The sequence below is a fragment of the Mustela erminea genome, chromosome 7, assembly GCF_009829155.1.
Source record: "Mustela erminea isolate mMusErm1 chromosome 7, mMusErm1.Pri, whole genome shotgun sequence".
Lineage (NCBI taxonomy): Eukaryota > Metazoa > Chordata > Mammalia > Carnivora > Mustelidae > Mustela > Mustela erminea.
Window position 1 is genome coordinate 102,008,375 of NC_045620.1, and position 27,692 is coordinate 102,036,066.

Below are 27,692 nucleotides of genomic sequence, written 5' to 3' on the forward strand. Positions count from 1 at the left end.
TGACAGCCCTCTTTTACACCCAGACTTCGTGTAAATGATTTTCATCAATTTCAAGACGTATATTCTTTTTTCATCACTGACACAAGGGTGTGTCTTACAATTATCGTTGCCTTGACATCACTGTCATTGCCTACATAGGAGGACACTTGGTTGTCATTCCCCATGGCACGAACTGGACACCCGAACTGAACTGAGTGTTCAACTCACAAACCATCAAGAACCACCGGAAGAAGAAATATGGGTCCCAGTTGTCTGAAGCACATTCCACGGAGACCTCTGGTAAGATCAAGAAAGAGGCAGCATCCAACCTGGCAGAATGTGTAGCAGGAGTGCGGATAAAAGAGACAAGAGCTCTGAATCACCAGTGCTCCGCAAGGCAGAGAGTGGTATGGCGTGGTTGTAAATGGATACAGAGGAGCTCAGGGGAAAAGTGATTCAGAGGAGTCGGACTCAGAAAGTGAAAAAGTGAGGTTAGGAAGACCTCAACCAATTGATCGTACTTATACGTTCCTTTTAATGTGTGTACAAAAGTGACGCACGAAGATTCGATGTCCAAACAAGTCTAAGAGAGTCCTTTGGATAAGTAGAAGTAAAGAGCTTTCTGTTCTAATTTAATTGGCGATATGTTCTTCCTTATAAGATAACAATGTATCTCAGAAACCACAGCATTTTTAGCTCAATGCAATATGGCTGCCCGTCTCCTTTTTATAGCTCAATGCAATATGGCTGCCCGTCTCCACAAAGTTTTCTCTGACCAGCTCAAGCTCCCTGGCTGGGTGCTCAGGGAAGTCTGGGATTCTCTGTAGCACCTCACACAATTATATTTAACTACTGCTATTGTTTGTGGGTTTGTCTTGTCCTCCAGACTGTCCATTTTATTTACTAGTACAGCCTTGATGTCTGTCACCATGATACAAATTAGGGGTCAAGGAGCTGAATGAAGGAACATGCAGCCATTTACCGAGCAATCCCCTCAGTAAGGGGCAGCAACAGGAAATCCCCGCCTCCACCCAGTGCATGGGGTCAAGGGGTCACGGTCCTGCCCCTGAAGGAGCCCCTGTGGGCAGGGACACTAGCTCTGTCCTCAAGGAGTATAGGAGAAATGCTGGAGGGCTGGAGGGTCCAAAGGTCAGAGAGGTCAGGCTCCCCACAGGAGACTGCACGTGAGCTGGCCTTGGAGGACATGTGTGGGTGAAGATGCGGGCCAAGTGGAAGAAGTAGATTTCTTAGTCAACCACCACTCTGAGCTGCCACTTCATTCCGTGCCAGAGGAGATGCTAAGGACACACGGGTACCACCTTCAAACTGGGTTAGTGCCCAAATGAATGCTTTGGTGGAAGGGCCTGCTAAAAGGTCACAGGTTTCTTCTAGAACAGCTGGCGGGTGGAGGACAGGGGCAGGGGTGTGACCTACTCTTTACTGCATGCCCTCTTTTGTGCTTGTAAGACTTTATACCATAAACGTGTATTACCTTGAAGAAATCATTACCATTTCATTTTCAGAAACATAGAACTTTCCCAAGTTCGCCTTGAAGTTCCCATTTTTGTAAATACAGGGCTTGCAGGATGCTAATAAATGCCATCTAGACCAAAAAAGAATGACACGGAACTTTTTTTTTTTTTTAAATAAACAAATGAGAACAGAGAAGGAAGAAGTGGTGGCTCTAGACACTGCAATGCATTCGCCGTCCAGCTCCGAGAGCCTAGGCTCAACTCTGCTATGAGGGGCCTTGACCAAGCCATGCTGGTCCTTCTCAGCCTTGCAACCTCATTGGGAAGTTAAAACATCGAACAAGATTCCCTTCGAACTGTAAAACTCTGAGTTCAAGAATCTATGACCCTCTTCTGTGGCTCATTAGTTGGCTCTCATTGAAATTCCAAAATAAGGGTTTTGAGAATTATTTGAAAATCTCTAAAATAAATGTTGGGTCTCCCATGGTAACTCTGATGGTGGAATAGAGTCTAGCATGTATGGTGTGTGTTGTTTAAAGTCCTGTGTCAATTTCCTCCCCAGCCAACACTCAGTTCAGAATATGAGCCATAGACAAGCTTAGAATGCCGGAGCCCTTTCATGAACCAAGGTCAGCCTACCCTTGAAAGACCCCTGCCCTGGAGAGTCCCCTCCCTTAAGAGATAAATAGGATGGCTTTAGATGTCCTGACAGCAGCCCAGGGTGGCACATGTGCAATTATCAAGACAGAATGTTGTGTGTAAATCCCAGACTATCACAGGACTAATAAAGGATATGAATGCCCATATTAAGGCCCTACAAGATCCTTCTCTCTCTCTCAGTGAATGGTTAAGTTCCTGGTTTGAAGGAGGACTATGGCCAAATCTCCTTCTCGGGCTTCTCATTCTTATCGCCTTATTAACCTTAATATGTTGCTTTGTTCCATGTTTCTCTACTTGGTGCCCTTATCGCACGCGAGGACGCCTCTTCACTGTCAGCGCTGGATTCAGCTGCCTCCACCTTTCGTAACTCCCCTATACATTCCTCCACTGATCAATGTTGACCCCAGTAGGTAGGGACAGCTCTATGCCCCTATTCAGCACGAAGAAGTTATAGAAGATGAGACCTTCCACCTTCAACCACCTTAAAGATTTAAGGGTCAAAATTGTTCAGGGGGGAATGATGAGGGAGCAGGAGGACGGCTGAGGACAAAGCAAAAGCTGGCGCCTTGCACCCCCTCTCCACCCACTCCCCTTGGTAATATGTGTGACATTCCACAGGCACCCCTGACTGCCATAAAATGATAAATAGTTAACTTGCTGAGATCGCAGTCCTGCAGGGCGGGAGTCTCCCTTGGTTTGCAAATGTCCTTGAGATTTACAACAAAGAAGTTACCTTATCAATAGCCCAATTTCCAGGGACACAGAACTCAGTTCCTCAAGCCCTAATGTCACCCTCCCCTCCATAAAACACCGAAGGAGGCAGAGGTAGAAGGAAAAGTAAATAAAGTTAAATTTCTTCTAAACTTAAATCTCATTAACAAGGATGCTTGATGGCAGGAGTGTGACATTCCACCAGGAGACTCCCAATTGTCTTTACTTGATAAGTAACCAGGCCTTCAATATCCTGGTAGTGTTTTTTTTTTCCGCATGCATGGGCTAACCGGCCAGTTCTGCTTCTGTAAGATTGCTTTGTCTGCTTTCGCGCGGGTCCCCTGACCCAATCCACTGACGCCAAGTATGCCTGTTCAAACTATCAATCAATCAGCGCCGTCCCCCCCAAAACTTGTTTGTACCTGTCTATATAAACCCCGCTTTCCCCTCGGTCGGTGTGCTCGGTTAGCTGGAGCTGCCGACCACCCGCCGGTACCTGCGCCCCAATAAACCTCTTGCTGTTTGCATCCAGTGGCAGTGTTGGATTCTTGGGTAAGGGGATCCGCGGGTCTTTCACCCTGAGTACATCTGAGCCTGTCCTGGGGCTATCATATGACATGACAGTAGTATCCTTACCAACCCGTCTCTGGAAGACCCTCTCCACAGCCCCCCATCATGGGACTGGGAAGGGAGACATACTCAGCCTTCTACGAGAACAAATCTGATTTATAATCTGTTGCCCTCCTGACCTCTTCATTCACTATGGTGTCAAAGCAAGTCTATCCAGCTTTGTTATTGTTCTTTCTTTACCTGTTGTTTGTTTTCACAGACCCACCTTGCTGTTTTCTGGGCACGTCAACACAGCACGGACTGGGGGTTCTAGAACCCTCAGAAATCCTACAGATGTGCCTGGGGACAAGTGAGGGTAATCCATTCCTGATTCTTTAATCTTTTGTGTGTGTGTGTGTGTGTGTGTGTGTGTCTGAAACTCTTTAGGAAATTGGACTTGAAGAGGTAAACTGTGTCACTGAACTTTCTATTAATTTGAGATCTTTACTTTCTCCTTCAACTGGTAAGGAATGAGAAAGCCACTTTGCTAACACACATCAAATTCTGTATGTTTTGATGTTTTAAAAAAAAATTTTTTTTAAAGTAAACTCTACCCCTAACGTGAGGCTCAAACTCATGCCTCTGAGATCAAGAGTTGCGCGTTCCACTGACCGTGCCAGCAAAGTGCCCGTTTTGATGTTTTTCTTAGTTGGAGGTAGGGGGGTGGTGTTCCTGGAAAACCCAGACCTTTAATAATCTGGCATTCCAAGTAAAACAATTTACCACTAACAGGATGCCTGCCATTAGGGCCCACAGAGCCCAGGCTCAGTAAGCAGCTAAGCTTGGCTGCAAGCCCTTGATGAGGTCCTCTTTTCCAGAGGGACACACCAAGTCACAGGGGAAGGCTCCAGCAGAGCCTTCCCAGATATCGAATGCTTGTAACTAATGACAAAGAGAATAAAGACAACAGGTTTTAGTGAGCCAGGCAATTGATAAGAAAGCCACCAGCATAACCACATTTCCCACTGGTAATTCAGAACGAGTTAGTGCTTCCTTCTAAAGAGCTACCCACTTCGCTGACAGAGTTAACCCTTCTAGCTACACATGCTTCACATCAATGCCAAGCAGGCTCCTTTTTGACATGCTGGTTGGAGATGGGGGGCCTTGACTGTGACATAACATTAGATTAACAGTCAAAGGAGAAAGAAAGAAAGAGACAGGATTTCTCCCACAATAGCATCAATTATCAAATTCGACATTCTCCAGGCATTAAACAAAGAAAAAAAAAAACCCAAGTAAGTTAATCACATGTTATATGCTACCAAATTAACACAAAAAAGAAGCTCTGGAAGGACAATGAAGAGGGACTGGCTCTGGGATTAATACACACATACACACACAGGTGTCAGGAGAAGAAACACCTGGCTTGGATCCAGACCATGGGCTGGTGGGTGGAGGGGGCTGCTGGCCTCTCCACCCGACTGGATCTGTTTGGAGTTAGTCACACCTCTCAACAGGGTTACCTGCCCTTCTCTGAGGTCCATAGAGGAGACCAAATGAAAGAGTCGAGCCACCTGACAAAGGGGAAAAGAAAAAAAGCCATGGGCACCAAGCCTACAAAACAGGGTTGAAGGGCGCCATGCTGTCTTCACCTAGGACACTCGCTCACTCACTCAACTTTCTTCCTTCCTCCATTCGCAGCAGATGCAGAGGGAGTGTTTCCAAAGCTCCGTGTGAAGCCCCCACAGAGGAACAAAGGTGAATATGAAACACGATATGGGATTCCTACTCCCAAGGAGCTCACAGTCTAGCCCGGGGCCTCTAGGCACAAATGCACACAGGCAGCAAATGACAAAGATGGCACAGTGTGGGGCCAACTTTCAGAGGAGGGAGAGAGGGCAGCTGGCTGACACCTGTAGCGGTCTCAAGTCTCAGACTCGTGTAAGAGCTCAAACTTGAGTGAAGCCAGGGCGGAGTCTGCTTCCTCCTTGGAGAGCCAGAGGCTCTGAGGGGAGGCTGATGTGGTAGCAGACCTGCCTTCCTGGGAGTGGAGGGGATGGGGGAGGGATGTTGCCAAAGGACAATAAGGGGGAGAAAGGACTAGGGTCAGAGCAAGGCGGGGAGACATCATCCCCAAAGACCCATGTGTTCCACCACTAGTGAGAAGTAGAGCTACAGTTACATTTGCAAATATGCTCACGGTATCATAAGCGATGAAGCTTTAAAGAAACTAGATCTTATAGTAACATGTATCTGTGATCCAAATTCCTTCAGCCTAGTCGGCACCATATCCCGCATTTGAGTGTCGCCCCAGCCTTGCCTCAGGGCAAAGAGGGAGCCTGCCTTAGTGCCATTTGCTGGCCGCCTTTGGCAGATAAACGCACCTTCTTCATTCCGAGGGATGTCTGATATAAAGTGGTCCAAAGTTGCTGGCAGACAACCCGAGAAATATCCAGGGCTCTGAATGACTCTAAAATTCTCAGTGGGAGATGGTCTTCTCTCGGGGACTCAGCCATGGGTTCTCGGGGACTGGTGACGTACCCCAAGCACTAATGGTCAGGAACTGGCAGCCCAGCATGTGTGTGCGGGGGGGGGGGGGGGAGGGGGTTTGGGGAGGGGCCTGGGGTGCTTACAGTGATGCAGGGAACTATGGACTGGGAACTAGACAGTCTCACTCTGTACCCAGCTTGGCGCATCCCAGCTGTGTGACCCTGGGTGAGCCACTCAACACCCAGGCCTCAGTGTCTAGTCCTGTGAAATAAGCGGGGGAGCCAAAGATGGCATCTAAGTCCCCTGCCTGCTCTAGCAACCCACAGGTTTGACACTCCTTCTCTCTTGGGGGATGGCAGGTGCTCACCATTGTAAGCTGACCCCAGGGACCTACTCCCCCAGACACGAAAAGGAGGAAACAATGGTATGGAAAGCCAGGCAGAGAACAATGAGGGACCTAAACATGACGGCTGGAGGGCTTGCCCCGGGGAGACTCAGCACAGGCAAGGTCAACTGGGACAAGAGCCCAGGTAGCACCAGATACTCTGTTCACTACCACACCACAGAGAAAAGATGGGGAGAGTCTAGATCCACATGAGAGGGAAACTCAGCTTCCTCTCCAGAAGAGTCTAAATTGTAAATAGCTTCCCAATGCCAGCATCTGACGTTTCTTTTATACTGCTCAGCAGAATAACGATCAACCTCGAGATGAAACCAACATACAGGAGAAGTGAGTAATATGCAACCTTCATGAAGCATGTAGTATGAGCTCTGCATTCTGCAAATTCTCTAGGTACACTGTCCCATAAGTGTCTTGTGGCAGGTACCATGGTCATGCCCATTTTGCAGATGAAGAAACTGAGATGTACAGAGGTGAAGCCGAAAGTGTGGGAGCTGGGGTTTTTAATCTGGTTCTGCTTACCTCATGGCCCACCCGTGATGTGAAGCTTTGCTCTATTAGCTGAAACAGCTAAAAATATGTTCAACAGTCCTTCATTCCTTTAACACTGACTGAGCACCTACTAGATAAGACATGAATTATAATGATCACAATAGAGTGCCATATGGTGACCAAGACACAAGAGAACAGTTCCACCTGGAATCAGAAGAGGTTTCCAAGGAGAAGGTGGCTTTTGACCTTAAAAGATGGACAGGATTTCAGACAGGTGGCCATAGGGACAGATGAAGGCCCAGGGGAGGAGAAGCAGGAAAGAGAAAAGTCTAGAAATAGCACACAGAGTTGTTATTTTTGGAATAAGACAGAAGATGGTGCTGCGAGTATAGCGCAAGAGGAGCCAGAAAGGTAAGGAGAGACCAGAGGAGGCGGAAGAGCTGGCATCAGGGCTCAAAGAGGAAGGGAGAGGAGTAGGAACTACCTGCAAGGCTACTGCAATAGTCCAAGCCCTGAGGAAGAGAGTGGGGAAGAAGGTCTGGAGGAAGGGAAGGGATGCCAAATGGGCAGGACTTGAAGAGTAATTGGGAAGGCGGAGGAGCACCAAAGATGACTGAGATCTGGAGCCTGAAGGCCTGAGAGGGTGGATGGTGATTTCATTGTCATCAGAGAGATGGGACACAAGAGGAGGGTGGATTCAGGGTTAATGAAATGCTGACTAAAGGTATCAAGGAGCCAAGGGGAGGAGAAGTTCAGCAGAGAATCAGAAACACTGTCCTTGAGCCCCTGGCAGAGAAGTCTATCTGAGAACCGGTGCATCAGGGGACAGCTGAAGGTGAGGGAAAGAATGAGATGATCCTGGGAGGGAGAGGAGAATGAGGTGGGGTTCTGGAGAAATCCCACGCAGCACTGTTGGGGTGGGCGGCTACGGGAGGAGGGACAGAGTGAGCAGGAGAATAGAGTCAGGGAGGAGGAGGAAACCAAGAAGGTGCCACATCACCACAGCTAAGAAGCGGCTCCTTCCTGCTCACAGGTGATCTCGAAAATGCTTTCTCAGACCTCCTCTCGGAGACCAGGTAAGCGGGCAGACTTTTCCTTCCCACTTAGACATCTGGCAGCATATAGCCTCCACAGGGAAACTTGGAACAGAGAGGCGGCAAGAGAAATCTGCATGAGTTCCCAGCCCTTCCTCAGCCATTGTGCTAGGATTACATCAAGTTAGTCTTCTTCCTTCTGTTTTAGCCAAGGACAGTGTGACATAAAATTAATATTTAGATTTCACCACGGCAACTGGTGTTAAACACCAAGTTTATCTAAACTGTTATGGACAACTCGCTGAAAAAGTTTGGAAGTATTGCCTGCCCTCTAGGTCTCCCAAACAAATGGACCCACATCCCAGCTGAGCTTTCCGCAACTTGTCAGAGCAGAACCACTCAAGACTTCCTGCCAGAGCGGGTCTACCGTCTTGGCCTTCGTCGTGCAACAGCCCATCTTCTTGAATTCCTCTTCTCTGGTGTTTCCACCAAAACTGCTGCCTGTCACCTCACTGCACCTGGTAGTTGGCCAGGGAGAGGACAACCAACCGAAGATGCAGAGCCATCGGTCTGCTGAAGAGGAAGGGCTGGGAACTCATGCAGATGTCTCTTGTCACTAGTCTTATGAGCTTCCGGGAATGAGCTTCTGGTTCCAAAAATAAAGTTTCTTGGTGGATTGAAAGCAGTATTTTTTCCAAGAAAGAGGTTTAGAAAAATCAGCGATGGATAGAAGATAAGGATAATTGAGAGAGGACTTAAAAAAAAAACCCAACAACTATGATGAACTGTTCCGTAGAGTTTTATTTTCAAGGCAAAATTGAGCGGGAACTTAAAAAATGAGTGGGAAAACGCTACAATTTGTCGCTCTGTGTCTTGTGCCTAGCTGTTCAGATGCTAGGGCTGTAACCAAGGCCTGGCTCTATCTTGGTGGCTGTTGACCATGACCCTAACTGCAGGCAAAGTGAGTTCTGGCTGGAAAATTGAGGAAACAGAGTCATAGTGTGAAAGTGGGGCTGGACCAGGGAAGACACCGGAGAAATGAGGGTGACGTTGTAAGCTAAGTTTCCTTCTCCTTATTTTGCCGCTGAACCTCATATCGGCTGAGTGGATAGGGAGGGGGCCTGTCAAAGTCAGGGCCCTGCAGGTGGAAGGGTGAAAATAAGGCAAAGGAGAACCCAAAAGGCTTCAGAGAGGGCTTGAGGCAGGGCTGCCCAGGAGAACGTTCTGTGATGTTGGAAACATTCTGTGTCCATGCCAGCCATCTGCTACCATGGCTGCTGAGGACTGGGAATGTGACTTAGTATGACTGAGGAACTGTATTCTAAATGTACTTACTTCTAATTAATTCACATGGAAAGAGCATCACGGAAAGAGCAGGACTAGAGAATCAAAAAAGTTTACTCTTGAGATCATTCAACAAGGTTTGGTAAGTAGCTACACGTGCAGAATTCTAAACAAGTAGGCACCGTTGGGCTCTTTATTCTGTTGTTGTCGTTTCCCTAAGCAAGAAACAAAGGAAAATAATCTGGAGCCTCTCATCTCCAGAAGTTAACAATTTAAATAGGAAATATTAGATTCTAGGGAGAACTAAGCACGCATACAATCTGGGGCAGAAAAATCCCGAATTCACAGACTCTCAGCACCACCTGGAGCAGGTGTGTTACCAAGTGACTTTACCAATGGTATGGGTACCAGTGGAACTGGTTTAGGGATAGAATCTCTAGGGGGAGGAAAACAACATTATTTTTCAGGTTATGAGACAAATACAAGCAAGGCTGGTTTACCAGGTCTAAGAACCGGGCAGGTAGAAGAAACCTAGATGAGCTTCCAAGTTCAAAAGCCATAGGGTAGCCTTGGACACCTCAGTGTTTTCCAACTTTTGTTCAATTGGTTTTTCTCACTATGGTTTCTCTTCCATGTGAGGGTGTGTTTCACTTATTCTAGAGTATTATTTTTAAAGAGAGAGAGAGATTTCCAATTCTAGTCTTAAAAAACCCTGGAGGTCACTTTTCCCTCTGGGTGGAATTACTGGCTAGGAAACAACCCCCATCTAGGCACAGAGCCAACTTGGAGAAGAGGGACATTCAGACAGATGGTCCCAGAGAAAGGTGTCCTCAGGAAGGAGACAGAGCAGTTTTCACAGAAAGAAAAGATGCATCCACACTTCCAGAGAGAGGGATTAGACCCTGGGGAAAACTGGGAGTGAACTGGGAGTGAGATGGGGGTTTGTGGGCCTGGTGGGGAATCTCCCATGTGTAATTCTGTTGTTTTATTTTCCAGTTCTAAGATAAAATAATGTTAACATTAATAACAACTTACACTGGTACAGTATAGTGTACAAAGTTTCTTTACTCTTCCTGATGATGCAAAAACTCTGCAAACTTTTTTTGGGGGGGGGGGCAGGGCTCAGGGCTCAACCCTACAAGAAAAAAAAACTATTAAATCAAAGTGTGACCACATTATGTTGTACACCTGAAACTAATATAATCTTACATGCTGATCACATTTCAATGAAAAAAAGGGGGGGGAAACATAAATAAAAGATCTTTTAAGTTCCGTATTTCCTTTCTGGGGAGCCTTTGAAGGATGGAAAGGAGAGCAGAAGACAGGGAGGTGGGAGCCCTCATCTAAGTACCTGAACCCTCATCTGTCTGAATTAAGAGACAGTCTTTCACAGAGCTCACACTCTCTTGTGTGTCCATTTGGTTACATGTAGTAGGTATTTAGAGTGAGAACTGATTTGTGAATTGAGGGTGTTTTCTAGGAGAGAGGCAGGGTCCAAGAGTTGTCAATGGGGACCATGAGTAGGGTGACCCCCAAGTCCTGGTTTGCTTGGAACAGGCCTCATGTATACCTATTCCTGCTGTAATTATCCCAGCACCCCTTTCCCTCTCAGATGTGTCCTGGTTTGGACAGTAACCCATACAGTCACCCTAGTTGTGGGAGACTTGGCAGGCTGTCTTTTTTTCTCCCCATAAAATTGTTCTGACTATTCCCCTGGTTGGGGGTGGAGGGGGTCACCAAGGTTGTTCAGGGCTCAGCTGGGAGCAGCGCACTGTGCTAGGCTCTTAGGAGCGTTACAAAGAAGGAGAGGGATTTGTCTTCCCACCATAATATTTCTGAACTAGCATGAAGTCGTAAGGAAATGAAACACACACGCACACACACACACCTCACTTTCTCATTCTCAGGGCTAGCACTTCTAAGAAGCTAATTCTGCATCCCAGGAATGTTTGAGTAAAGTGCTCGAACCCTAATCACCTGTGTGCTTCTGACTCTGGAAAGGGCCTCAGGCAGTGACCTGGGCAGAGCTGCCTGTTTAAAAATCATCTGGGGAACTTGTTAAAAATAGAGATTGGGCCTCCTGCCTGAGATTCTGAATCAGCACATCTGAGAATCTATTAAAAAATGATAACAAGGCTTCCCAGGTGGTTTGGACATGAAAGCCAGATTTGGACTCACTGGTGAGTCATCATCCTTTGACCCCTGCCTAGAGTGACCCTTTGTTGCTGTGGAAACCACTGATTTACCCCTCAGCCAGACTGGATTTTACTTCTTCTTCTTCTTCTTTTTTTTTTTTAAGTACACATCTGTTTCAAAAATAGAGGGCATTATTTTTGGAAGAGAAGGTGTGCTTTCCCTTTCATGGTATTTATATTTAGAGAGGAGAAGCAAAGCCCCCAAAAGGCAGAAAGCCTTCCCATTTGAAACCAAATTCAGCAGGAAGTGGGCAACCCTCACTACTGTAGCACAACCAGAAAGAACTAATGAGCAGTTATTTCCTGAGGCAAATTTCAGGCTGTCTGGAGCTTCCCTGTTGTGAGACGCCTGGCTGGAGGCTTGGGCTCACAGTGGTCTGAGGGGTTGGCGGATAGTTGGCCAAGATGGCATCAAGAGAGGCTCCAGCCTGAGGCAGACCTGGAAAAGGACGGCCCTGCTGAATTACGGTCAGAGTAACATTTGCACACACACTGCTATACGGCCAGGAGACCCACACTGAGCCACCCTGATGAATATCTCACATTTACTGGACATGAAACAGTGACCCATCTTCCTTCAGGCTTCAGAAGCAGAGGAGATGGGGCTGAGGAGCCAAGAGAAGGTTTCTCTGTAGCTTTATGTTGCAAAGTTGGCCCGATGAATTAAGAGTTTAGCAATGCTGAGTTCTATCTTTTAGCTTTGAAAATAAAAGCATGAAATGGGTTACATCTCAAACAGAAGGATCTCAGCTTTCACTGCTCCTTGTAAATCCTGATACCTCTCCTTGGCACACCAAAGCGGAATGTCCCCTCCCAGGATACTCACTGGGATCCATCACCTCACCAGCAGCTACTGGAGTATGGGGACACCACACTACGGTTCTGTGTTATAGAAGGAGCTGGTGCTTCTCTGAATAGGGATCCTTCCCTTTGGGTTGTCCTTCTCTCCCTCTCACAGACTTTGTCTGCAGAATGCCTTGGCTTCAAGTGGATGGTACTTTTCAAACAAACACTCAACCCCAAGAGGTAAGTCTTTTTTCCAGAAATGCTTCTAATGTGCCTCTTGGTTTAGGGCACAGAAAACCAGGCTCGGTCCCCTGATCCAGCGGGCTGTCGATACACTCCATGTGACCATCCACTCAGGGCCCATGGACCACCAAGGTCGGTATCAAATATCCTTCTCCAAAGCCTTTCACAACTCTGCTCCCCCTTGCCTAAAACCCTCAGTCACCACCTACGACATAGGGCTTCCCTTTGCTCACACAACTCACCTCCCAGCCAGTGGGTCTTCCCAAATACTAGTATATCTGCCTCTCTTCCACCTCAGCTGAAGGCAGACCCCTCCTCCACATTTGGACTGGGAATAAAGACTGTCACCAGGAAACACAAGGCAATCTTCTGGATTTACTCCAAGGGAAATGCCTACCAATTTAATTTTTCAGGGTTGAGCACATGAGAAACGGACGCAAGGACAAGGAGAACGTGATGTGAGACAGATGAAGCTAGAAAGGACCATAAGAGGACATGAATGGGGACCATAAGAGGACATGAACGGGGCTGGATGGAAAGGGAAGTAAGTGAGGTCTCCATCCCAGCGTCCCACGCGACCAGTCTTTACTTCAAACCTCCTCCAGCTCTAGTTGCCACTGCTACACACATCTTCCCCCTCCATGTCTGAACCACTCACCTCCTGTGGGACCCTGGGCTCCTCCCTGGGGTCTACTGTGCCATGTGTGCATAGAGCCACCCACTCATGCTGGTAGTCTCCCAACACTGGCCATATTTTGATTTAGGGGTCTCTCCCAGTGCACCCCGGGAAACTGTAGAGAAGAGCTCACTCCTCCCTTTTTGTTTCCTCTTTCCCTCAGGCTGAAGCTCCAAGTAATTCAGAGGTTTTAATCTGGGACCCACCATGAGTTTCTGGAGCTTATTAATTAATTACTCTGCAGTATTATTAATTATTAATTATTAATTAATACTCTGCAATATTTCTGAATACTGCACACATCGTTTGTGTGTGAGCGTGTTTGTGTGTGTCTGTGTGCATGTGTGTGTGCATGGGCACAATTTTCTGGGGGTAAGATGCACCAATTTCTTCTATCAGATTTTCAAAGGGAACCCCAAAAGATGAGGAACCACTGATTGGTCCTGGTCCTGAGCCTGTCCTGTGCAAGTTACGTGGTGATGAACAGTGTGGGTGGGCAGGCTGAAGACGCTCACAGGTTGTGATGCTCAGCAACGGCCCCCCATCCTGGCCCACCACACAGTACCTTGGAAGCAGCCATCACTGCCGCTGTGGCCGCCACATTCAAGCCCCGCTTCCCAAAGTGCACAAGGGCATCGTAACTTCGGTCTTTTGCTTGGACCAGGCAATCGTCAATTTCCTGTTGAAGGAAAAGCAGAAGCACACTGAGTTGGAAGGTTCAAATAAATCTCTGTTCTTTCTCCCTTCTGAGCACTGAGCTTGGCAGTGTGCCCAATCACGGATTCTTGTTGAGACTGAAAAGTCATAGGCACTTTGGGATGCGTGTTTGGAGGAAGAGTAGACAGGAGGAGGAGGGGAAACTGAAGAGATACAGGGAAGTGAAAGAGGAATTTCAACAAAAAAAAAACAAAAAACAAAAAACAAAACAAAACAAAAAAACCAGTGACTTCCTGATCTAGGAAGGTTTACTTTGAGCAATAGCCTAGGATTGTTCCTAAAGTCCTCTAACCTTCCAGGAAGGCTCCAGGGGTCCTGGATGTGGATGGTCCTGCATTCTACACACAGCTACTCTCTAAGACACTGAAGGAACAGAAGAACTGAAGGAGAGAATGCCAAGAATCCAGCATCTAACCTCAGACCTGCCACTAACTGGCTATAAGGGCTTGGCAAGTGTTTAGCATCTGAAAAATGAGGACAGTGACAGTATCAAACTCATGGAGCACAACAAGGATTACATGAGACCATTTTAGTAAAGCTCTAACACAGTGGCTGGTTCAGTAAGTGAGGACCACTGTCATCTTCCTATCTCAAGGGGGTCAGGCCCTTGCAGCTCTGAAATCCCACTATTCTGTAGCTATTTCATACTATATCCAAATCTCTCCCATGTAGGTATCAAGGGGAAAGATGACATAAAAAGAGGTAAGTGCTATTTTTGTTGATAAGGGAGATCATTTTATGGATAATGAAATAAAAGCAGAAATGAGAAGTCATCCAACAATATCCCTAGGGTCAGGGGAGAGGTTGGAAAGAGGATTGAAGTCTCTTTCCTTCAGGGACCAAAACAGTGGTTTACTTCAAATTTGCATCGAGTCTGGCTTATTCTTTTCGTTTGTTTGGGCTGGGTTGTTTTGTTGTCACTGTTTAAAGAACGGCTGTTTTGTACCTCACAGTAGCTCATTTCAGAGTTCAGTAATACAAAGACACTTGGCCTTGGTCTCATTTGAAGTTCACACATCAGTGCATTTCCTTTGCTTTGAGGTATCAAGTGGGACAGTCAACCCCTGTGCCTTCCTTGTTTAAGACTTCCCCAGGAAGTCCCCACACTAAGTTTTCATTGTGACCCCTGACTGACTCTGGTAGGGATTCTTGGCAGCTCGTAAGTCAGTCACCTTCACTTTACTGGAAATGACATTGGTGGCTTCAGGATAAGCCCAGCATTTGGGGAAAGGGAAGTGTCAAGAGTAAGGATTTGTCAACCAGGTCATGAGAGAGCTCGCATTCCCCAAAATCCACCCTTCCGAGACAGGCAGTGCTACATCCTGGTTCCTAAAAGCATTCTCAGAAATGTCTATAGTAGTCTGCTCATCCAATTACTATGTTCCCCTAAACTCTCCCCCCAGAAGGCCAAAGTACTCAACTTTCAGAAACAATAGAAATTTATATATAAAGCCACCTACAGGGCTCCTATTTTATGTTAAGAATAATATCTCAATCAGTTTAGAAGATCATGTAATAGAATTAATGAATTATACAATATTGGACTCAGTAATCCCGCTCTTGGCAATTTATTCTAAGACAATAAGTCAAAAGAAGAAATTAATCTTGAGGTACTGAGGGGTTCATGAATCTTTATGAGGATCAAGTACAAATCGGTTATGTGCAAACATGTTTAATATCTCGGAATTTAAATGTTGTATCTATATTAAGGATTTCTGTTGTCTTTCGGTATTTGGGGTTTTTTTGGTATACTTAAAATTTAAAAAAAAAAGACTGGTATGCATAAAAAACAAAGTTATCAAAGCAATTTAGTAAGACAAAGGTAATGCATTTATTATTGTATGAAATCTTAAAAAAAAAAAACAGTAGAGCAATCCAGTGAAAGCAAATCTTGCAAATTAAGTTCAGTGGAGATGTTAAACAAAAAATCATTTTATGGACAGTGCCATTATAAGTAGCTTATAATTACATTTCTCTTCAAGAGATATAAGTTGTAATTCTTACTTGAATTCTTAGTTATTGCTGACCCTTTCCTGCAATTTTTCCCTGTCTTATTTTTCCCATCTCTGGCATTAGACAAATCTATATTTTCACTGAAAAGATGTTTGTGCAGCAACGCAAAGCAAAATAAACACAAAAGGTAAATAGCATGAAACAAATTATTATGACTGCTCTCACTAGTCCCTACCAACTGATAATTACCAAAATAGCAGGAATTCCATTGGTAGGCATATATTTATCATGGAACAATAAAGCAAACACTGCACAAGAAATTTCTTATCTTCCAGTGTCTGTCCGTAGCTATCTGGGCACTAGTTCAAGTCATTTAATCTCATTACGGTTCCGTTTTCCTATGGTACGTTTTAAAAGTATTTTTCAATAGTCTATGTAAAAATCATATCTACAAAAGGATGGGAGCTGAGCATGATGAAAGGAAGGAAATTCAGCTTGGGGAGTTGAATTATGAGTGAATCTTTTGTTGTTTTTTGTTTCAATTTATGGAAATGCTTTTCAATCAGTAATGATACATAATATCTTTTTGAGGATCTCACCACGATTTCTAAACATGTCAGAAAAATACATTAAAAAAAGAAGATTAGAAGGAACAAATTGTTGGAGGGAAATAAGAGACAATCGAGGGTCTCCTACAGTAAAACACTTTGTCCTTTTTACTGATCGCTTTTTAAATTTTTTACTTGCCGGAAGGAGTGAAAGCCTGAGCAGCATAAATTACCTTTTCTTTTGAAGACAGCGTGGGATGTACAAACTTCCTGTATAGGAGGCTGGAGCCTTTTGTGTAGGGAGACAGCAGCCAGGCTACAAAGGCTATTTTTAGTTCATAATAGAATGGAAACCTGGAGAGAGATGAGAAAATACACGTTCTGTTCGGTTCTCGGCAACACAGCCCCGAGACCCAGCTGCACAGACGCCTCTTCTGCAGGCCTCCAGACCCCTCCTGCCACCACTGGTGAAGGGTGTGCGCACTTGCCAACACAGAGCAAAAGCCCAAAGCCGCCTTTTTTTTCCCTCGCTTTTTCTAAGATTTTATTTTATTTTATTTTTTTAAGATTTTATTTATTTGAGAGAAAGAGAATGAAAGAGAGAGAGAGAACACAAGACGGGGGAGGGTTAAAGGGAGAAGCAGACTCCCCACTGAGCAGGGAGCCCAATGAGGAACTCAGTCTTGGGACTCCAGGATCATGACCAGAGCCAAAGGCAGAAACTTAACAGAATGAGCCACCAGGTGCCCTAAGATTTTATTTTTTTAAGTAATCTTTACACCCAACGTGGGTCTCAAACTCACAGCCCTGAGATCAAGACTTGCATGTTCCACCAACTGAGCCAGCCAGCACCGGCTGCTCCTCCCCCATGATCCCCCCCCACTCTCCTCACCCAAGGCTTCTTTTCAAAGCAGGTTCTTGTTTTCTCTTTTTGTCAAAGCAAGCCAGGGACCCAGGTTCTCTCCAGCAACCACCCTGCAGCCATGCTTGGCAACTGCTGGGGCTTCCTGCAGGGTTCCACTTTCTGCGGTGGGAGCCGGGGCTCCAGCTACAGCCTGCGGGGTCAGATGGCCATGGCCCTCTGAGCCCTACACCCAGCCACCGACTTTTCACTGGTGGCCAAGAAGGCACAAACTCCTGGAGGATTTAGAACAGGGAGGAGCTAACCAAGAATCTCCAGACAGAATCAAAGCCTCCCCTTCTTGGCTGTCTTTTTGGTCCCAAAAGAGGCAGGGATAGGAGCCAGCAAAAAGGATGCTACTCACCCTAATATATTCTACGGCAGATGAACAGATTCATGCCAAGAGAAGAGTTCAGAGCGCAGGTAACCTACAATCCTGGAGTCAGAAGTCCTGAGTACTATTCATTCATTCATCACATGAACACTTACCTGCTCCAACACGTGTTAGCTTGTGCTGAGCACTGAGGACACAATGGTGAATAAAAAGACTGATCCCTGCTCTCTTGGGGCTCTCAGTCTAGTGGGAAACAGATTAAGAGTGTCTTGTATCTTTGGAACTGATGGTCCAGGCAGAAAAACAGAGACTGATCAAAGAACTGCAAAAGACACAGAACAGCAACTAGAGACAAGTGTCAAAATGGGCCTCTGCCAGCCCATGTGGTGCCTTTGTATGCCAGCCCCTTCAACTGGAGGCAGTCCTGCGAGCACGACTAGTGAACAGGGCTCATTTGAATTTCAGCCCCACCTGCCACCTTGGCCAGATATCTTGTGCTATATACAACCTGTGCAACAATACTTGGCTATTCTGCTGTGTACTAATACCATGTCTTTTTATTTTCTTTATTCTAATGCTTTGGCATCTTGGGCCTTCCTGACTCTGAAGAGACTGTCCCTCCCTGGGTTAGCCAATTTTGAAAGATAGGAAACAACTCGCCCACAAACAAGCCTTTCAAATGTAAACCAACCAATCCAGAGCCCATATCCCAACCACCTCCTTTAGGAGCTCTCACACTCTGGGCCACTCTCCAGCTGCTCTAATCACTCCGGGGCCAGGTACCAGCCAACAAGGGACAGCCCCAATACCCCAGAGCCCATAGAAATTATTCAGACTAGTTGGTCCTAAACATGTTTACTCTGCCTTGCCTGTTCCATCCATGGAAACCACCATAAGGATTCTTGCCCACACTTCCTACCTCTGCTTCTTGCCTGACCTCACGCATGCTGTGCCTCCTGTTTCTAGGGACCTGTGAGTTTAACAACCCGCTCCCTTCATGACAGTCATTCCTGAGTCTGTGCGTCTTACCATACTGGATTAAAACAAATCCCGGGTACCCTTAGAACATGATCCCCTGAGAGAAAAGGACACCCACACTAGTCTGAAGAATCAGAGAAGTAAATTCTTCCCACTCATGCTCTCGCCCCCCCATAACGCAGCTGAAAATAAAGAGTGATTTCTGGCAAGTCAGTTCAGAGCCTTCAGGTCTCACACAGACTCCCAAATCAGCAGCTCCAGCCACTCTGCTTTCCTCATCGAGGTCCCTGGTCCGCTGCCTTTGGCCTCTGGCAGGCTCTTGCTGAATACTCCCTCTGCAACTCCAGGACACTGACATGTCAAGACTGCTAAATGTTTCACAGCCATCAGACAAGAGGCTGAAGGAACAGAGGCATGATTTTCCCACACTGGAACTCTCCACTGATTATTAATGAAGGAAATTTTGTCTTGAAAACAACTATTTACCAGCCCCAAGGGGAAGGCAAATGAATCTAGCAAGCTCAGGCATCAGTACAAGATACACAGTCCCAAGGGATCTATCACACGGCACTGCTTTTGTTGGCTATGTGAAAGATGTTTTTGTAACAGGTAATACATGCATATAGTTTTTAAAAATTCAAATGTCCAAAAGAGCATACAACAAAGAGTCTTTGCATCCCAGACGTTTAGTCCCTTTTCCAAAAGCAAAAGCATTATTAGTAGTAGACTTCAGACACCTAAAATAGAAAATCACGTGGGTATATGTGACTCCTTTAGCAACCCCAAACACACATGGTAATATTCGATAATCCCTTTCCCACACCACACTTCCCCCATCAAGAACACACACACACATATACATACACTCCTGATAGTATACTTTGGGGGATGATCTCGAGTTGTCCCTGGAATCATCACTCCAGAACCAGGCCCTTGTGAGGTATCATAAGGGTCTCCCAGTTGAGCCACTCAGACCCTGTTACTCAGAGGCCTTGGGTTCCCTTGGCTCTACCAATGCAATTACCACCAACCAGCTGAAGGTGAAGGAGAAGTCACCTTCCCCTGACCTACCGCTGTCCCAAAAGGCGGAGAAGGACCATGCTCGTTCCTTGATGATAAGTCTTTGAACTGTCCTGACTGCTAGGATATATTTGCCTCCCCAGATACAGGTGCACAGCCCTGGAGTGCATGGGGGAGGTGAAGGCTCCCACCTTTCCAATGATATACCTTCACACTCCTGAGGGGTAACTTTCCTCAGAGGCTTGGACACGTGATGAAATTGCCAAAACACATGCAATTAATGTGCACAGAAAATTTCTGGAAGAACACACAAGTAACTTTTTAACAGTCACATCCCTGAGGAGAGAGAATGAAGGCCTGGGGGAGGAGGGCCTCACTTTTTAGTGTACGGTTTCAATTTCATTTTGCCATGTGATACAGTGTTTTGTAAATGTTAAAAAACTAGATGAAATCACCTATGGATGTTGTGAGAGAAGCAACCATCCTCTGTCTCCTGTGACCATATATGACGGCTGTTTACATCAATAGAAAGTATAAAGAAGTTAACTATGACGAGAAAACTGCCCTAGGGGAGTGGTAGAAAGAGAGCAGTGGGGATGAGGGAGAAGGGAGGAGAGGAGGAAGATAAAGGAAAAGGGCCGTCTCCAATCCTGGAAGTGAACCAGTGTTAGAGATGCTTCCCAAGAAGCCAGAAGGTGCCTCCGGGAAGAACAGAAGCTTCACTCTCTCAATCTCTCAATCTCTCTCTCTCATTACAGAGAGTGCAGAGCTGCCAAGCTGGTGTCCATGTCCCTGAAGGGGGGAAATAGGGCTCTGTCTGTCTGATCAGCTTGTTCTGTGCCACTCCCTGAGCAAGAGGCAGGAGGGAGTGGGAAGACTCTGCCCAAAGACAGCTGTGACCTGCAATGCCTTCAGGTTTGCAGAGAAAGAGAAAGCAGGTTAAGGGCCGGACCAGACTGTGGGCTAAAGCAGGCAGTGAAGGTTCCCGACCTCTTTCTTGCTGAAGATGGACAAGACCCTCACTTCCCATACATAAACCACTGGACAGCTCTTGCTACACCTGGGCCAGCTGAGTCCTCTACACGGATCAGGAAGAGGGGGAGTCTACCTGCACCCACACACAGGCACCCAAATCCCAGGTATCAGAGGTGGTGGTGGGCAGAATTTTGGTCCCATGACCTTCTCATCCTCATGTTACCCCCACAAATATATTCCCTTCCCATGGCAAAAGGGATCCTGAAGATATAATTGAGATTATCAGCCAGCTGGCTTTAAAATAGGGACATTATATTGGATTATTAAGGGTAGGTCTAATCTAATAACAGGATCCCTTAAAAGCAGAAGTCGAGCTCTTTCTGGCCAGCAGCAGAAGGCAGAGATCTGAAGCTTGAGAAGGCTCTAACAGGCACTGCGGGCTTGAAGCTGAAGTGGGAGGTACTTGTCAAGGAAATGGGGACCTCAGTCTTATAGCCATAAGAAACTGAATTCTGTCTACTCTCCAAATAAGCCTGAAGTGGCATCTCCCCCTGAGTCTCCAGAGAAGAGCCCAGGCTGGCCCACACCCTGACTTTGGCTTCGTGGGTCCCGGAGCGGAGGACTCAGTGGATTCTACGTGGACTTTGGACTCACAGAAGCTGAAATACTTAATTTCTGTGGTTTCAGAGCTCCTAAACCTGTGACAATTTGTTACAGCAGCAACGGAAAGCTGATACACTCCCCCCAAATCAGAATCAAATCAATTCCAGAGATAGCTGATAAGCATTTATTAAGTATGAAACTCTGAAGTCCCGGGGCCATGAGTAAAAATATACTCCAATTACCAGGGACAGCACACCCATCACTAGACCAGATTTCCACTTGGCTAAGAGCAGTGAGACAGAAATACCAATACCTCTGGACAGAGCTCATAAGACTAACACTAGTCCCCCACAATATTCATGAGGAGGAAGAGGAGGACAGCAGGAGGCCACCCAGCACTGCACACAGGACATTGTTCAGAAGAAAGACCAGAGGACATAAGGAGCTGGCCATGATGTTTAGCTGACGACACAGTCCTCACGGGGCCTGGCCTGTTTCCTTCATCTCCCCATGGGGTACAGGAACCTCCCCAATGAAGCTCTACCCAATATGGGGCCTTATTCCTGCTACCAGACCCTGAAGCCTGGGGAAGACAAAAGATGGCTCAGCAGAGCTCCTTCTCCACTCCTGGAGATTCCTGGAGACTTAGCCCCATCCTGAGTCTGTGGTTTATTGGGGCACATGGCACCAACATTATACATTAGGTAATCCACATTTCTTCCCTACACAGTGGCTGAGACATCTATGTCTCCCAGAGGGGATGAAAGCCAGCCTCCTTTCGGGGGAAGACTACACACTAAGGTCTTTAAGACCATTGATCCAAAACAAGATTCACAGAAGTGATATTCTGGTCTCATTCTTGGCCTATGACATCCCAGAGGGTAAGTTCATACTGAAGCTCTTTGGGTAAAGAGTTTCTCCAAAATGGAAATATTTTTATTATTCTTTCTGATGATAATTGATCATGGTAAAACATTCATACAACATAGCCTAATAAAAAACCAACCCCATGATTTCAAGTTGTAGAAGTAAATCTGGTTAACGAATGGGTATTTCTGAACTACTTTCAGTACTATACATTTAGTATACATTCACATGTGGTACAGAGAAAGTTAGGCCTATTAAGGAGAAATAAGATGCTACACATTATCTACAGCCTCTTTCACCTTCGAAGATGCAATATATCGGGGCACCTGGGTGGCTGAGTGGGTTATAAAGCCTCTGCCTTCGGCTCGGGTCATGATCCCAGGGTTCTGGGATCCAGCCCTGCATCAGGCTCTCTGCTTAGCAGGGAGCCTGCTTCCTCCTCTCTCTCTCTCTGCCTGCCTCTCTGCCTACTTGTGATCTCTGTCTGTCAAATAAATAAGCAAAATCTTTAAAAAAAAAACATGCAATATATCAATGCATGGATCTAGCTTATAATTTTTACTTGTTCCATTGCTATAACAGTGGCATTGTTTATAAGGAAAAAATTTTTCCATCGAAAGGGGATTGATTATAGTCTGTCTATACCAAGAAATTCCATGCAGCCATGTAAAAAACAGGGAGATCTAGGGTGCCTGGGTGGCTCAGTGGGTTAAAGCCTCTGCCTTCGGCTCTGGTCATGATACCAGGGTCCTGGGATTGAGCCCTGCATTGGGCTCTCTGCTCAGCAGGGAGTCTGCTTCCTTCGCTCTCTCTCTCTCTGCCTGCCTCTCTGCCTACTTGTGATCTCTGTCAAATAAATAAATAAAATCTTAAAAAAAAGAAAGAAAAAAGTATATATGTGTGTATATATGTACATACATAAATCTAAAAGTATATACAATGGTGAACAGTAGTTATAGTGAGAGTGAATGGTGCTTGAGAGAAACCTAGTTTTATTAGTCAAAGGGAAACTTGTGTGTACCATTTCTTCCCTTTGGTGTTTTGTTTTGTTTTGTTTTGATATATAAATGCTTCCTTACCAACTACTATTAGTTGGCAAACTTTATTTATTTTGTCCATCATTATATAAGAACAATACCTGCTCTTATAAGGTCATTGAACAAATATTTACTTGAAGAGCAACTTTATAGATTTAATGTATTAAAACTATCCCAGTAAGACTGAGACTGCTTTTAGAAATTTCCTACCTCTCCATTGATATTGGGCAACATCTTCCCTTGAAAAGTCCCATGTCCTGGAGTACTTACCAACAAAGGAAGATGTCGGTGAATGTCTCTGCTGTGGTAAAAAGTGCAAATATAATCCAGTACATCATCCATTTGACCTGTTGAAAGAGAAAACAAAAGAGCTAGTAGATAAGGTCAAGGATAAATGGCTGGCTGCCCAACAACAAGGACAAGAGGCTCAGACAGTGGATGCTGAGGCATGCCCAGGCAGTATATCCTGCATTTGTAACCCCTTCTTCCTGTCCTTCCACAGCTTGGTTTCCAGTTCCACTCCAGACTTTGGGGCTGGAGGCAAACAAGCTACTTCCACAAATAATCCAGACTCAAGGTCAAAGTAGATCCTGGTGACAATCTAGGCTTCATGTGAGCCAGGGAGACCAGCAGACTAGGAGGGACTCAGGATTCAGTTAGGCCATCTTACCAAGACTAACACCACATTAGTAGACTCTCCAAGTCTTAACAGAGATATACTTTGGAAGGACCTTTAGTCAGGCCAGACTTTCTGGAATGTGTCACTTAGGAATATTTTCCTGTGGAAAAGTCTCACATCCCCTCACAGAAACTAGATCTTTTTTATTTTTTTTAATCTATCCCATGTGACCATCCTTATGCATTTCAACTGCCTCTCTCCTCCAGTAGAGCCCTTGGACCCCTGTCTCTCAAACCACTGCAAGTCTTCCACTTGCTTCCTTTGTCTCCTGGCTTCTCCCACACCAACTCATCCTATAAACCACCCCATGCTAATCTTCCCAAATCAAGAATTTATCAGACTACTCCCTGATTTAAAATCTTCCAGCCAGCAGAATAAAGTCCAAATTCCTTAGCCTGCTCCATGTACTGTCTGATGATGGTGGAATAAGGCATTTGACTAACCCTCCTGCTAACAATGATAACAAACTCTGAACAAAATATTTAAAAACAACTCCTTGAAGCCACTAGAAGGCTATCAAAAGTTGGTAGAGTTGCAGGTCCATATCTGGGCTCTCTACTCTGTCCCACTGGTCTATGTGTCTGTTTTTGTGTTAGTATCATGCTGTCTTGGTGATCACAGCTTTGTAATAAGGCTTGAAATCAAACTATGTGATGCTCCCAGTTTTGTTTTCTTTTTCAACATTTCCTTAGCAATTTGGGGTCTCTTCTGGTTCCATACAAATTTTAGGATCATTTGTTCCAGCACTTTGAAAAATGCCGCTCTGTGGTCAACTAATCTTCAACAAAGCAGGAAAAAATATACAGTGAAGAAAAGTCTCTTCAATAAATGACACTGGGAAAATTGGACAGCTATGTATAGAAGACTGAAACTTGACCATTCTCTTACACCATATACAAAGATAAATTCAAAATGGATAAAAGACCTCAACATGAGGCAGGAATCTATCAAAATCCTAGAGGAGAACATATGCAGTAACCTCTTCAACACTGGCCACAGCAACTGCTTTCAAGACATGTCTCCAAAGGCAAAGGAGACAAAAGTAAAAATGAACTTTTGGGACTTCATCAAGATCAAAAGCTTCTGCACAGCAAGGGAAACAGTCAACAAAACAAAGAGACAACCCATGGAATGGGAGAAGATATTCACAAATGACACTACAGACAAAGGGTTGATATCCAAGATCTATAAAGAACTCCTCAAACTCAACACTCAAAAAACAGATAATCATGTCCAAAAATGGGCAGAAGACATGAACAGACACTTCTCCAAAGAAGACATACAAATGGCTAACAGGCACATGAAAAAATGTTCATCATCATTAGCCATTGGGGAGATTCAAATCAAAACCACATTGAGATACCACCTTACACCAAGTAGAAGGGCTGAAATCAACAAGACAGTAAACAACAACTGTTGGAAAGGATGTGGAGAAAGGGGAACCCTCTCACACTGTTGGTGGGAATGCAATTTGGTGCAGCCACTTTGGAAAACAGTATGGAGATTCCTCAAGAAATTAAAAATAGAGCTTCCCTATGACCCTGCAATTGCACTACTGGGTATTTACCCCAAAGATACAGATGTAGTGAAAGGAAGGGTCATCTGTACCCCAATGTTCATAGCAGTAATGGCCATAGTAGCCAAACTGTGGAAAGAACCAAGATGCCCTTCAACAGACAAATGGATAAAGAAGATATGGTCCATATATACAATGGAATACTATACTTCAATCAGAAAGCGTGAATACCCAACATTGCATCAACATGGACCAGACTGGAGGAGATTATGCTGAGTGAAGTAAGTCAAGTAGAGAGAGTCAATTATCATATGGTTTCACTTACTTGTGGAGCATAAGGAATAGCACGGAGGACATTGGGAGATGGAGAGGAGAAGGGAGTTGGGGGAAATTGGAGGGGGAGACAAACCATGAGAGATTGTGGACTCTGAAAAACAAACTGAGGGGAGGGGGTGACGGGTTGGGTGAGCCTGGTGGTGGGTATTATGGAGGGCACGTATTGCATGGATTACTGGTTGTGGTGTATAAACAATGAATCTTGGAACACTGAAAAAAAAAAAGATTTTTTTTTTTTTTTAAGTTGGTAGAAACTGGAAGAAAACCACAGCAGGATAGATCCACGTTGATGTGCCTGGAAACAATCCCCAGCCTGCAAATCAGGGGCAGACAGAACTCAAAAAGAAACACATAGTCTTTTTGCCTGCAGAACTGGAGAATGAAGTTTGAGGTTGCAAGAGAAGCTAGAAATTAAGAGGGAAAAATCCCAGAGAAGGAAACTATAAAGGGGAAGGCCCCCAAATCCACATATAAATTCCCCTTAAGTATTTGCCTGGCCCCTGAGTTGCATAGAATCAGGTAATAGTCCAAGGTGGCTGAGGAAAAAAAAAAGCTGGAAAGCTGGAAAAAATTAAGAAGACTAGTATCTTCTCACTGTAGTAGAAACAGAGTTTAGAGTTTGAGTCTTACCAAGTGGAGGAGCTTGGTAAACATCTGGGAATTTTCACTGAAACATCTAAAATACCATACCTTAGTAATAAAAATTACATCCCAGGACTAACAGATCAGCTCTAGGACTAAGGACAAACTGAAATACTCCTGCCCCAGTAAACATAAAATTTAAATGCCACAAGGTCAAGATGATCTACAGAATTTAACCACCTACTGGAACAAAACTCAACATTCCTTACAAGAATGCAACATAACATTGTAATAAGATTGCAGAATATTAGGTTAATATATAAAAGTCAGGGGCACCGGGCTGGCTCAGTCAGTAGAGCCTCTGACTCTTGACCTCAGAGTTGTGAGTTTGAGCCCCATATTGGGTGTACAGATTACTTAAACATAAAGTCTTTAAAAAGTCAACCGATTTCCTACATATCTGGATATATGGAACTTGAAATTAAAATACCATTTACATTAGCAGCAAAAAAATAAATTACTGACTAATATATCTAACAAAATATGTAAAAGTTCTATGTGAGGAAAACTATAAACTTTGATGAAGGAAATCAAAGAAGATCTAAACAAATGGAGAGATATTCCATGTTCATGGATAGAAAGACTCAATATTGTGAACACATCAGTTCTTTCTTCCAAAATTAATCTATAGACTCGATGCAATCCACATCAAATGCTAGAAAATTCTTTTGTGGATCCCAACAAACTGACTCTAAAGTTTATGTGGAAGGGTGAAAGACCAAGAGTAGCCAGTATAATACTGAACAAGAATAAAGTTGTAGGCTTGATGCTATCTCCCTTTAAGACTTAATATAAAGCTATAATAATCAAGACAGTGTTATTGCTGAAGGAATACATAAATAGATCTTAGAATAGACAAATAGAGGGGGGTTCCTGGGTGGCTCAATCAGTTAAGTGTCTGGCTCTTGATTTTGCCTCACGTCATGATCTCAGGTTGTGCAATTAAGCCCCACATCAGGCCCTATACTCAGTGGTAAATCTGCTTGAGAGTCTCTCTCTCCCTCTCCCTTTGCCCCTTCCTCTACTTTCTCTCTCTCTCTCATAAATAAATAAATCTTGAAAAAAAAAAGACAAATAGAATAGAGAGCCCAGATATAGATGCCATAATTATAGTCAACCGATCTTTGACAAAGGAGGACAGGCAATTCAATGGAGAAAGAATAGTTTTTTCAACAAATGGTGCTAGAATAACTGGACATCACATGATATAAATAAATCAGTAAATAAGTAAGAAAATGAGTAAATGAATGAATCTAGACACTGGTCTTACATCTTTCATAAAAATTAACTCAAAATGGATCATAGGCCTAAAAGAAGATACAAAACTATAAAACTTCTAGAAGATAACTTAGAAGAAAATCTAAGTGACCTTGGGCTTGGGAATACGTTTTTTAATACAACAGCAACAGCATGACCCGTGTAAGAAAAAAATTGATAAATAGGATTTCATAAAAATTGAAAACTTCTGCTCTGCAAGACACTGGTAAGAGAATGAAAAGTCAAGCCACAGAGCAGAAGAAACTATTTTCAATACATATATCTGATAAATAAATAATATATGAAATATACAAAGATCTCTTAAACTCTGTAATAAAAATAAACAACCCAATTAAAA

General features: G+C 44.7%; 1 protein-coding gene across 4 annotated transcripts in view; it reads right to left on the minus strand.

The window, feature by feature from the left end:
• The window catches only part of REEP1 (receptor accessory protein 1), a 104,448-nt gene that overhangs the window by 16,960 nt on the left and 59,796 nt on the right, over window positions 1-27,692 (minus strand). For 3 of the 4 annotated variants that reach the window (XM_032352684.1, XM_032352687.1, XM_032352686.1), the window contains exons 3-6: window positions 23,175-23,251; window positions 16,423-16,543; window positions 13,537-13,650; window positions 4,793-4,945 (exon numbers count right to left, since the gene is read on the minus strand). In XM_032352684.1, coding sequence (XP_032208575.1) covers window positions 4,793-4,945; window positions 13,537-13,650; window positions 16,423-16,543; window positions 23,175-23,251 — 465 coding nt within the window. The remainder of the gene's footprint in view (window positions 1-4,792; window positions 4,946-13,536; window positions 13,651-16,422; window positions 16,544-23,174; window positions 23,252-27,692) is intronic. The other variant, XM_032352685.1, reaches the window with a different exon arrangement.